This window comes from Engystomops pustulosus, chromosome 9 (genome assembly GCF_040894005.1).
Source record: "Engystomops pustulosus chromosome 9, aEngPut4.maternal, whole genome shotgun sequence".
Lineage (NCBI taxonomy): Eukaryota > Metazoa > Chordata > Amphibia > Anura > Leptodactylidae > Engystomops > Engystomops pustulosus.
This window is the reverse complement of record NC_092419.1, coordinates 33,435,116-33,448,706: the sequence shown is the minus strand read 5'-3', so window position 1 is coordinate 33,448,706 and position 13,591 is coordinate 33,435,116. Positions and strand designations below refer to the sequence as shown.

General features: G+C 41.5%; 1 protein-coding gene across 6 annotated transcripts in view; it reads left to right on the top strand.

Annotated features, from left to right (window-relative positions):
* The first annotated feature begins 2,293 nt into the window (after positions 1-2,293).
* Positions 2,294-13,591, top strand: part of MBNL3 (muscleblind like splicing regulator 3) — a 46,036-nt gene continuing 34,738 nt past the window's right edge. For all 6 annotated transcript variants that reach the window (XM_072122929.1, XM_072122928.1, XM_072122926.1 and 3 more), the window contains exon 1: positions 2,294-3,095. In XM_072122929.1, the coding sequence (XP_071979030.1) occupies positions 2,922-3,095 (174 nt within the window). In that variant the 5' untranslated portion in view covers positions 2,294-2,921. The remainder of the gene's footprint in view (positions 3,096-13,591) is intronic.

The window sequence follows — 13,591 nt, the reverse complement described above, 5'->3', positions numbered from 1 at the left end:
TAGGAACAGGAATACATATCCCATTTGTATTTGCATCCAGTGGGATCCGTACTAGTCCTGCATTCTAAGGTCATGTTTAGGATGCACCCAACGTATCCTTATAACGGCCTGCAAAATTGTGGTAGAAATGTAGCCTTATACTTGCATACAGTATGAGATGGATAAGGGTGGCCAAAGCTAGTAGCCAAGTGTGCGTGTGTACTGGTACAGAGAGAGGTATAACATTTCTGCCAGTAGATTATTACCATGAGAATAAAAAATTGGGGAATGATAAATCTCACAGCCCAATCATCTTTATTTCCCCTACACCAACATGACGAAAGTTGTGAGTTCTCCCAAATTAGTTGACCAGTCTGACATAGATTGGTGGATTTAACCAAAATTTGCTTATATATCAGTTCTGAAAGGGGTTTTTGACTTAAAGGAAATCTACATTCTGAAGACTCCACCTCACTGAACAATCCCCAAACAATTATCTTACTTGTATATAGCGCTTTGGTTAATTAACTTTAAGTACTATGCACATTATCTGCAGAGGCTACTCTGGGCATGGAGTCGTCTCTGGGGACAAAGGCTACTATATGCCCCCAGTAACCTCTGTAGATCTGCCCCCCCTGCTTGTCCTTTCCTTTTGTAGATGTGGCTGCGGTGTCCTGCGCAGGTGCAGGAGCTGCTAGCACTTCACTGGCAGCAGGGGAGCTCTGCGCATGTGCAGTAGTTGCTGTTCCTCTCCCGCCGATGTACAGCTCACCATGGGCTTCAATAGAGCCACTCCGCGATGTACAGTGGCCCTGTTCAAAGCAGGAAAGGACGAGTTGGTTGGTGGACCTGAAGAGGCTACTTGGGGTATGTAGTAGCCTTTGGCCCCCGGAGCTCACGGAGGCTACATAGTAAAATAAAGTTTATTTACCAAAGTGCTTCATACAAAGGGAAGATAAAAACTGTCTGGGGATGGTGCAGTGAGGTGGAACTACAGAAAGAAGATTCCCTATGGACGATTTTTATTAAAGACCTCCGCTTGCTACTTTATAGGGCATAGAACTCCAAAACATGCACTGTTGTTACATCTGTCCACAAGTTACATAAGGAATAGCAACTTATCTCCATTCACTTCTATGGAACCAAAATGTTGTCCCAAAAATCAGTCCATGGACAGGTTGTACAATTTTTTTTTTTTATTTACCAACGTAAATGTATCTGACAGCGAAAAGTCCGAAAAATGGGAAAATAAATTGTGCACAAGCTGGTTACATCTACGTGACTGCAGCAGCCAATTACTATCCTGCTGCCACACGGGTGTACAGCATGATATTATGTATAGGAGTAAATGGAGGCTAAATATGAGAGTTGAGTCTTTTTATTAGTTTACAGTTTTTTTTGTTTTGTTTTTTTTTTTTAAATCCCTGACAACCCCTTTAAGATCAGCCATATTTTTCCATTCCTGTACAACTACTATGAATCACTTGCCAGAGACGCAGCAGTTAATTCATCTCCCTGATCCCTTGGCCACGCTTTGATAAATAATTCCAGATGAATAGTCGTAAGAAAAACTATCATGGGTATAGGCGCCCCCTATTTATCTAGAATTCTCTGTTCCTGCTCATTAGAGTCAGTCCTATTAAATTCTTCACTGGATATAATGGGGTTAATATCTGTATAGTGCTGCTGTGCACTCTTCTGCCCCCCCCCCCCACCACCATCCCGTGGCACTCGGCCACCAGCTGAAAACCAGACTTTGCTCAGGCAATGCTTTCACGTCGTTGTAGCCTTTGCCCGCCGTCCAGTTCTAGCAGAATATCGCTCCTTTACAGTTGCAGTCATTTATTTCAATCAATGTGTAAAAAACATCCCCGAGCACATGTCAGACACCAGGCGTTCTCGCAAGAAAAAACGTTCTCCTGCCAAATTGCTGTCTATGCACCGAGCTCTGTTATTGGGCGGCAGCCCAGACCCTTGAGCTACAGACAATGTCATTGGATACTCCCTGTCTCCACCATGTGCAGATTCGGGTAGGAAATTCCCTGTTTCAGTCTACAATGGCTGACTGCACTTTGCCGTAGTGTCAGTATCTTGGAGGAGTTGCTGAAGCTAAGATTTTTCTTTTGCGTTTTATATGATTTGAGATAAATCTGTGAACTCTTGACTTTCTTTTACTGATTGTACTGACTGTTTCTTTTCCTCTTCTTTTTTGCAGGTTGCTGAAACGTGCCTTTTTTTCCGAAGCTAACGCTGCTTGGATTTCTGTCTAGTGCTGCCTCCCCCCTTTTCCTTCCTTTTTTTTTTTTTTTTTTTTGTTTTTTTTGTTTTGTTTTTTTGGCTTTGCCGTTGCTTGCAGGCCAAACATATACGGCAATAAATTTCAGCACTCAAAAGAATAAATCTCAATTTTTTTTATTCCTCGCCACGCCTGTGCCCATCCTTACCCTTGTTTAATTCATCAGAAAAAGAGGACATTTTTGGCAATTGCTGTAACGTCAAGCCAACAACTACGGCCATTAAGTTGAGAGCACAGAATTGTTTTCACGGTTTGCATAGGCTACTTACCCCTCCCCCAACTGCAAGTCCAGAAGTGGCGTAAAGCCGACACGTTCAGACTTTGACATTTGCACTTTTAAAGAGCTGGCCTCTGGTTAGATTTTATTTTTATTTTCGATTTATCTGATAAAACTTCTATTTTATGGTTGGATTTTTATGTTTTATTAGTGTCTCTAAAACAGAAATTGACTTTAAGAGAAAAAAAAAAGAAAACATTAAAAAATAAACCTTAAGTGCTGACAATTTTTTTTAACCAAAGTGATAAAATAGTTCTTTTTATTCATTTAAACTTGAAATCCACTTTCCCCACTCCCCTCGTGTTAAGAAGAGAACGATTGTAGTACGACGGAGGTGTTATCTAAGGCCCGGGCATCTTGTCTTTAAAAATGGCCGTTAACGTCTCCTTGGTGCGTGACACAAAATGGCTGACGCTGGAAGTATGTCGTGAGTTTCAGAGAGGCACTTGTTCGAGGTCCGATGCAGAGTGCAAGTTTGCACATCCGTCACGGAGCTGCCACGTGGAAAACGGGAGAGTTATTGCCTGCTTTGATTCGCTAAAGGTAGGAGAAAACTTTTGATCCTTGACTTTATTTGAAATGCATCCAAGTTACTGTTCTGTAAGAGGCATCAAAGGGGACAAAGAGCTTACAAAAAGTGCTGGCGGCCATTTTGCAACTCGGTCCAGTCCAGTGCTACTCGGAAAACATCAATACGATTGCTTTAGATGAACCATATGGGTAGCAAATTAACGGACATCGTGAATTATACAGTAGATGAAACAAACTTTTATAAACTTTTTGAAGTGTTTTCATCAATCTGAGATGTAAGTACCAAGAGCCCCCAGCAATTGCCGAACCAAATGGGAAGACACGCTCAGCTTTTTATCTGTGATCTAATCTCCTTGGAGGATCAAGGTTAGCTGTAGATGGGTTTACAGACCAGTATGGGATCACCTTCTGCTAACTCTGTATGGAAACCAAGTCACCATCAAAGAGGCGTTATGATTGGCTGCAGGGTTGGCTCCAGAATTCAGTAGACGCCTGGGCGACAGAGCCACAGTGGGCCACTTTACAATGAACTTACTTGGCGGCATTAAAAATTCAGAAACTAAAACAGTCCCCTTCCCTAAAATATTACCTAGTTTATAATACAAAACAGCCCCTTATGGTTATTTCTTATATGCCCCCCCCCCCTCACACCCTATGGATTCCTTACATACAGCCTAATGTGGGCCCCCCAGTAGCTCTGTCAGTGCTGGCGCCGGCCCTGATTGGCTAATTGCTACTTCCTCTTGATTTCCACAATTAATGAAGGGGAGCTTTCTCAATGGCGTTGAGATCCGGCAGGGTGTGCAGGAAGAGGCAGGCTTCCATATTTTCTGAAAACGGCCCGCGTCAATTAACAGCGCGCTGGCCCTTTTAAATTTAGTGAAGTCGGCGCACGCGCTTTCTAGGAGTCGGGAACGTGCACGGTGGAGGGAGTTGGTACAGGAGCCGGGGCAGTTGTATGGGTAGCGGGCCCACCTGATATCATATATGTATGTGTGTATATATATATATATATTATATTATATGTTTTATAGGTTTGTTCTTAAATTGAGTTTGTATGTTGGAACAGGTATATTCTCCATGTGTAACTCCAGCCAATTGTTTTTTTTTCTTCCTGTAACAATTTGGATTTTTAAAAATTTTGTGTTGACAAGGGAATAGGGTTTAAAATAAAGCTTCATTGCAAAAACCTCAAAGCTGATAACTGCATCACAGTGTTCAGAGAGGTCCGTTTGTAACTAGTTGTTGTCTGTAAGCTGGGTGTAATATACACATATACAGATATAGATAGATATGTATGTATGTATGTATGTGTATATGTGTATCTCAACTTTTTTAATTGAGTTCATTTACAGGGTGTCTGCCGTTTAGATCCCTTATAAATCCTATTTTTCAGAGCATGCCTCTAGCTAGAAGTAAATGAACAATGGGAACAATAAAATAATATTTTGTTAGGTTTATATTAACCTTGGAGGTAGAAGAATTATTAATGTGTTCTGTTTCGAGAGGAAATAGTCCAAAGCAAAAAGAATGTTCTATATACCTGGCAATAACATAATGAATTATAATGAAAGGGTAAAGTGTACCATTGGGCCTACTTTACCTCTAAATTTAACATCTGCGCCCTGGGCAGTGTTCTCATGAATAGACCCTGTGCTGATAACTAGTGTTACAAGAAGAACTGTGAAAGTAATGGAGATGCAAAATTCCAAAAATGATGTGCACCAACTGCACTGAACAGATCCCATTGACCATAACATGATCATTCCGGTCTCTATAAGTAGCTGGCTTTTGTCATACAAGCCTCCCACCGCTCTGCCTAATGGATGGATATCTTAAACAAGCGATGACCCTACAATTCCACGAAAGGGTATTAGGCAATGAGATTTATAAACCAGATTATCCCTTTACGTTTTTTGTCTAATTGAATTTTTTCATGTCAACAAAACGTTGACTTAAGCGTAGACTACAACAGATGTAAAGGTCTAATCTATAGACACTGTAGGTAACAAGAGCCTGCCACCGATATTGTACAACCCCTGTGCAGGTTCTGTCATGCTGGCAGGGGCCGTCCAGACCGGCTTGACTTGAACGTAGAAAATATGGAGGATTATCCGTTGGTTGAATTTGACGAGTCAGGCTGGAACTTGTTGTCCTACAAAATCTTAGGTAATTTACATATTTTGTGTCCTTTTGAGTGACTACTAATTACTGAATTGGACAGAAGAAGAATTGCGGCTTTTATTTTCTCTCCTCCTTCCTCTACAATTTGATGGACATGTTGATGATTGAGATGGAGACGTGAAAACCAGTCATAAATTTATTATGCCTCCCTTGTTTACAGGATTGGGGACATGTGGCTGATACGTTGGGGTCTGAATGCTGGAAGCCTCATAAAACATAAGAATGGGGGACTAAATAGAGCAGCCGAGCTGCAAGTCTATCAAACACTGGGACTATCGGAGATGGCCGGTGCAACTACTTAGCTAGACTAGTCATAAGGACCCCTGTACTTGTAATGGGTTTGATTTCCCACACACAAAATATGTTGACTGTTGTACTAAGTATTATTGTTAACATCTATCCTCAGGATGGGGGAGAACAATCTGATTGGTTGGGCTCAAGTGATGAGACCCACAGACAATGACCAGATGAGACCCCTAATAATATGGAGAACTCTATTGGAACATCGAAAATTCTCGAACACAGCAGGACTATCATAAACAGTAAATGGGAGTGTTGGAGGTGGCTGAGTGCTGGACCGGTTGTATAATTTAATTTTTGAAAACAGGATCTCAATCTTGTGATCAAGGTGGTCTGTTCTTGTGATTGGTGGGGGTCCCTCTGGAAGCTGTTCATAATGTACACGTTATATGTAGAAGAAGGAGCCTTACCCACTTGACAATACTTTACAAAACACAATGGAGGAAGAGTTCCCCACCTCACACCTTCTGTAAGCCACCAATGGCACACAGTGCTTTTATACAAGATTAATTCCCTTGTTGTATGAGCAAACATGGTGTCCTGCCAGCCACATGATTGCAAAATAGATCTGACAGATCTGAGCAGAGGTTCCGTCCTTGAGACTTGAGATCCGCACAAGCTCAAATATTTCCAGGGAAAGGGCTAATGTGTTTGCTTAAAGCTTTACCAATAACTTCTGGACCTGAAAGTAGTGCGGACTGTGATCAATCTAACCCTAGAGCTCAAAATATGTTCATTTCCCTCGATCGGGTCTAAAAATGGGAATTTTACTTGGTGTCTGTCAGTTGTGGTTGTAGTTTTGTGTAATATTTTGTGAAGTACTAAGCACTTAAAGGGAATGTGACGCATTTAATACAGTTTGTTATAGAGCAGGAAGAGATCAGAATACTGATATTTATTTAGCTCTATGAGAAACAGATAAAAAGAACAAATTTATGAGTTTACTTATTAATTAAAAACCCTTATGTGTCTACACTTAGGAGCCCAGTGGCCAGTTCTAATAGTTAGATGGGTTTTCTAGGAATTGGGGTCATAGGCGACCATAAAAAGTGCATTTACCCTCCAGTCTTAGTCTTTGCCTTTGACGACAGAAGTGCCATACAGACGTGTGATATCTGTGTGCAGTCTGTATTGTATCCACCGCTGTTTTTTTAAAAAAACTTTTGTATGGCATCCGTTTTTTTTTTTTTTTCACGTCTACAAAAAAAAAGGATGATTTACCAATGTATTTTCTGCACCGCCCAGTTGTTGCCTCATTCGATGGAGGTCCGTGGTCCGTATGTGAGAAAGAAAAAAGTGCATAAACAAGAATTTCTCCATTCGCTATAAGCAATCACATATTTTAAAAGCAGCAAGTTCAAATAGGAAAAATATTATAAAATTGCAGTTTTTATATTACATATCCTATTTTGTTATCAGGGGTTCACGTATTTAGCTACTAAGAATTTCCATATTGATGAGCCAGCCATATCTTAGCATTACCTGTGGTTCCTTTGATGTTTTGCATAGTCACGGTATAAATATTCTGTTGGTAGAGTTTTAGATGATGTAAGTAGATGCCCTTCTTCTCATTGATGTTGCACTTGCTGTGCCCTCCCCAGCTTCATAGATCTGTATTTGTCACTGTATGGTAAGTGCATCCATTAAAACGTCAATATAGTTGGTGGTCGATGTTGTTGGCTTTGTTTTTAGATCGCTATTAAGACAAAGTAACTTCTTGAAGCCTATGGGAGTTGCATGATATAAATCCTGATACTGTTTGTATCACCATTCAGCATAATCCATCTAAAACCATCATGGTAGAGCAAGGGCAGCATGGTTCTGAGAAAGGTCCACTGCAACGTTAGACCAACTCCCACATCCTAGCAAATTTGGATTCTTCTGGTGTTCTAGTATGTTCCAAATTTGGATAGACCATGATTTATTGGTCAATGAGATCTGATAGACATAGCTCTTTAAACCTTAAATATATGGGCCATAGTGTTGGTTAAGCCACACTCAAACTAGGTGATCAGACTTAAAGGAGTTTGTACGAAGTTTGTTCTTCTGTATCCTGTGATAGGGGATACCATCAGTAGGTCTCATCAGTAGGAGTCCTATGGATACGATCTCCTACGATCACTGAGCGACCTGTTCTCATTAATTGATGAAGCGCTTAGTTGAGCACACATACTGCCCCTACATTCAATCCTACGGGAGAGTGAGAAATTGCCAAGAACAGCGTTTTTCTATCTTCTGTACTCCCAATGGGAGTGTCAAAGATACCTGAGCACTGTGCTCTGACACTCCCATAGTATTGAATGGAATGACAGCATGTGTGCTCAACTGGGTGCTTCATCATTTTAGTGGGAATGGACCCCAGTTCTCCTGCTCAGTGTGGGTCCCAACAGTCCATTCCCACTGATCAGATGGTTTCCCGTATCCTAACTTTCAAACTTGGTACAACACCTAAAATTTGCTTATAACTTGTTTGTCCACTACAAGGCATAATATTCTGCTCCATGGGTAATAGCAGGAAGAATGTGTGGCTGTTTGCAGCTTCCCATGACCACATCAGTTGATCTCCAATCTGGTTTTCAGATGTTCAGCTACTTTTCTATCTCTATGGGGAATTTCTGCATTTCCCATAGACTTGTATAGAATGTATAAATAGCTGCATCCTCTGTAATTCACCATTCAGGACACTTTTACAAACAATACGTGGACGTGGGCCACCCATTTCAGCATAAATACCACTTTTTAAAGTGGAATTTGTAAAGATTTGGGTTTTTTTGCCATTTTTATATTCATACAATCAATTTCCCCCGTGTTTTACTAAAGTTGTGTGAATTTTTTTTTTTTTTCAGTAAATTTTCAAGCTCCCCTTCCATTCTTCTGTAGTGTGATAAAAGTCACGGCACAGCCCCGGCCTTTCTGTGCTCCTGCTTCACTCATGTCTCAGATATAGAGAAACGTTCTTGGCAGCAAAGAACAATCTTTTTCAATCACAGTGATGGTGGCGGTGCAAGGTTCACAGGAAGGCTTGTATGTTTATTGAGGTCTGCATGTAGCAGGTAGACACAGGCGGCTGCGGTTACTTGGCACGGCTACTGAGCTTTGCTCTGGCACAAACAATGGGAATGGTGCCTGTGTGCTATTTCACGTCCCCTGAGCTAGAATCTCTACCAGCAAGGTAAATCTGTCAGGAGTATTCACCTTGGCAGCAGATGCTAGGTAAGGAGACAGAGGAATCCTTGCATGACCAAGCACCGCATGAGCAGGCGCGGGGCAATGTCATCAGGGACTGGGTGCAATTTGTCTTGCTGCATTGCACCACCTCCATCCCAACTTGCTTGCAAGTCTTTGGGGACAAGCCTCACTGTGATGTATTTACTCTATCCCTACGTGCCCTACCCTAAGACCTAAACCACCAACCATCACAGTCCTCTTACTTACAACCTGCAAATCAATATCATAGTAAAGTCCTATTCACATCAGGACCTGGTATTGATTTATGGGCAATTTCCCAACCCTTTGCTAATTATGTACATCCTTTGGAGTCCATCAGGAAGTAGATGGCAATAGAGGATTGCACTACTGGGCAGCCGATACACTACTGAAATGTAGTTACTCCCAACAGTAGTAAAAGTGGGTGATCAAAGGAACCAGGTGTCTAATCCCACATATCAGCTATTAATTAAATTGACCATAAAGAGGTAATTAATGAGTTTGGTTTGGAAAACCCCATTAAGCTCCCGTGCATACGACAAAGTGGGGGTCCATAATCTGTGCCTACAGTTTGAAGCAAGTTTTCCATTATACTTTCTATATCAATCTTTCCAAATTTTCAAGATTTCTGTTGGTTGTTCTTTAGAAAGCTTCTATCTTTACGCCCAGTGGACAAAAACTGGTCCCACAGGTGCACAGATTGATATATCCCTGGTCATGTGATGTCACACAGGTGCATGTCTCATTACAACACACAGCTCTAATTACTCTGTTAAAACAAGTAGTGCACCTGTGTGAGCTCACATGAGCAGGGATATACCGAGCCGTTAACCTTTGTGACATCACGTGACCAGGGTCAGAATTCTATCAACAGGAAGTTAACAGTGAAGCTTCCTATAGAATGACAGGAAGCAGAGCTCTTGCAAACTGTGAGGGATTGATGCAGAAAGTATATTGGAAAATTGTATAACTTTTCATTATACATACAATAAAGTTTATTTGCTGAAATGGGAACACCCAAGTGACAGCTCCGTGGATTCTTTTGTCAGACACTGGATGAAAAGAGAGGGGCAGAATAAGTGGTATCCTACCTTTTAATATTTGTCTTGCATATCCTCATGTAGGTAAAACTGAACAGCAGTGTATAGCCGCCTGTGTCTCCATTTTGAAGACTACTGAGTGTAAGACTTACCTGTTCATAAACATTAACGACCCTTTTTCATGACAAGGTTTTCAATATCTATTTTTCACAGCCAAGAAGGACTAGATCATGAACATCTAGGCTGAGCTTGTGAAATATCCTGTATAGAGATGAGCAAACACGATGGTCGGGTTCGGGCCGCCTGACCCAGACATCTTGCCGGATAACCAACCGGGCAAATTGGTGCCCCATGGCTATGATTAACCCGGGGCAGTCCAGATTGCCGGATTGGCTGTTCAACCACTAATCCGCCAATATGTCTGGGTCAGATGCCTCAATGACTCTGCTCATCTCTAGTAAGGTAGTATCCACAATGCCTGCCCTCGTCTCGCCCATCATCCACCGTAATATTCCTATATTATTAGCATGGGCTAGCTTGCCTTTTGTGGACTTGCATCTACTTGAATGATCCCATAGTTCTAAAGTGAGTCACACAGCAGCCGAGCGAAAGTTCTCCCCGGTGACCATTTTAAGTGATGTTTCTTCTGAACGTCATTGAGTAAGCAATGAGACTGCAAAATCTCTAGTAAAAAAAGCAACAGAAGCTCTTAAATATTTTATTATTCCTCCACTTTTATCCCTTTATATCTACGCAAATGTAATTGTAGCCGTCGGTGTTGTCCACTGCTGACATAACAGGGAATATGGTGAGCGTTTGGATATTTGAAAGGTCTGTGACCTCACTGCTGGTAAAGAGTAAAAATAGTCAGGCTCATCCTATATTTTTCTTGGTGTATCGATCCGGATTAATCCTTTTTTGTAACCTAGGTTGGATTTCATTGCTGATTAATCTCTCTAAACTCATCGTTATTTTTCTATGTTCATATCTGAACATCTATTGAAACAGAGCTCCAAATCCCCTGCATAGACCTAGATACCAGACGCTTACACATTGACTGTGTACAGTAAACCCACATTAGAAGTGGCTGCAGGCGGCAAGTATTTTAAGTGGAAAAATGTTAGAGATTTTCCAGGATTTTTCTATTGATTATCCATTCTTGGGACCAGTGAGTAGTATTGATTATCTCATTACAAAGGCAGCTGTCAAGAGTGTGAATGTATTAGTCAGTGACCAGTCAGTTCTTGACATTAATGTGTTGGAAAAATGGGTAGTCGTAAGGATCTGAGCAACTACAACACAAGCCAAAGATTGATGGCTAGATGACCAGGCCGAATTATCCCCCCCCAAACAGCAGGTCTCGTGAGTTGTCCCAGGTAAACCTTGGTTAGTAGTGAACAAAAGTGTTCAGAGAAAGGCCAACCAGTGATTCACGTACTGGGTCACAACTTATTGGTGTGCATATTTGGATCAATATTATAGACTAAAGTTTCTGACCAGTCTTTTTTTTGCGTATCCAAGTGTAGTGAAGCTGCAGTAGGGCCTGTTTTTTGCAAAGTTTCCACGGGATAGGGCTTAACTTTCTGTGGGGGTCTCAGTGCTGAGACAAACGGACCCCTCGTTGCTCCTCGGATTAATGGAGCAGATAGCTGCGCATGTCCGTTCTGCTCCATTAATCTCTGTAAAGGTGAAATTGCCATTGGGGATTAGTAGGAGATGGGATGAGTAGGATATATGTAAAGGAATATGCAAATGAGCTCCTTAGGGACACACCCCCTTAGCCAAAATAAATGGTAACAAAGTAATAAAATAATGCAAAGTTATAGGAAAGGATGTTCTAGATTTGTTAGAATATGTGGAACACACTGGGGGGAATTCATCATTACAATTTTTCTTGATGATACAACTTCAGAGAGAACTAAACTGTAATCGAACCTAAAACTATGTGTGTCTATGTGTGTTTTATATTTTGGTTTGTCTCAGAATACTGTTTTTTGTGTGTTTGTTGCAAAATGTTCTTTTTTTTTTTTTTTTGGCCCACATGTCCCTCTAAGAAGCAATTGGTCTTGATAAATTTTTTGTGGCATTTCTGAACCAGGGTGTCACTGGACTCATTTTGCGCCAAAACATGCGCCAAATCACAAATCATGAATTTGGTTTAGTATTGTGAAAACTAGTCTAAGCAAATAATTCTAAGCAAATAATGAATTTGGCGGGTTTTTTAAAGAGACTTTACACTGTCCTATGTTCATTTGGCGCAATGGAAAGCTGCAAAACAGCATTTGTACCAGAACTGCACCCAAACAGCACCCAAACATAGACAGAAATGACAATGATGAATTCCCCCAATTAGTACATAATATACGATATGATTTTATATTATAATAATAATTCCTTTATTTATATAGCGCACACAGATTCCGCAGCGCTGCACAGAGCTTGCCAAATCGGTCCCTGTCCCCAATGGGGCTCACAATCTAATCAACCTACCAGTATTTTTAGGAGTGTGGGAGGAAACTGGAGGACCCAGAGGAAACCCACGCAAACACGGAGTGAACATACAAACTATTTGCAGATATTATAGGACAACACATTCCATATCCTCCTGTAGAAACAATAGTGTATCTCTTGGATGATGTATAGTAGGTTTTGGGTGGGTTCTTATGTCCTCTGCGGTCCTAGTGTAAGTCAATGTTATTTTCCTTGACATTTATCATGCAGAAATATTCTTTGCCCTTATCCCTCCCAGACAGCAAGTGTATATATTAAACTCTGTCTGACCTTATTAGCACTGATAGTCCCTCTAATAATAACTTGCGGTGTAAGCAGGCCATCTGCTCCAATATTATAGACAAACTTTAAAAAATGCAGCTGTTTCCTTCAGGTCCTGACAAGGTAATGACTCTGCATTCTCCTTCACTATATAGAGCCGTGTAGGGATATGCGTCGGGGCAGTGTCCGGAGCCCCCATACACATTAGATAGTGAATCCAATGAAATTCATTTCTGGGTGAAGGCTAGTATAGACTTGGTTTTTAACTGCATGAAGACGTTTTGTGCCAAGTGATCCAGGTAATGTAAGATTTTTTTTTCCCCACAAAGGCACTTTATTGCATGTGTAGGGCGATGTCTCGTGTGGACAGTAGGAGGTTGACTGACTCTGCAGGAATCTGATATCTGCAGCTTCTTGGTTCAGCAGGGCTGGAGCTGCACAAGTTTTCCTCTTTCTATGCTGCCCACGACCACCATCTACTAGCCTTTAACACAGTGACTGGTCATCCATTCCCTTATCTATCTGCAACACCCCCCACCGGGGCCTTGCCTTTTCTTATGGCTTGGAGGCAGCCGGAGCCAAGAAGGGCTGACCTGCAGCCCGGCAGGTCTCCAGCAGGGGTGTACAAGAAATATGGAGAGAGGCTGATGTACTGGTTCTCCCTGGGGCAACCCCTGAGGTGTCTGTAGAATGTATCCCTGGGTGATGGATGGGCAAGGCCATGGTGGTGAGCAGCCGTATCCAGGGACCAGGCGGAGGCAACATTGTGCAAATAGACTAACCATTCTTTATTCAACAGCAGGCAACGACCAAATGTTAAATCACTGTTCTTGCTTGTGGGTTATCTGGGAGCTGACACCCTTTAAATGTAGTTTTCGTCTAAGATCGTAGTATATAAGTTTGAAAAAAGACATCCAACTTTTAATTATTTTTTCTCTCCTGAAAGTCATCCATGCCTCTCTTGAACATGTTCATAGAGACCGCTATAACAACCTCCTGCGGCAG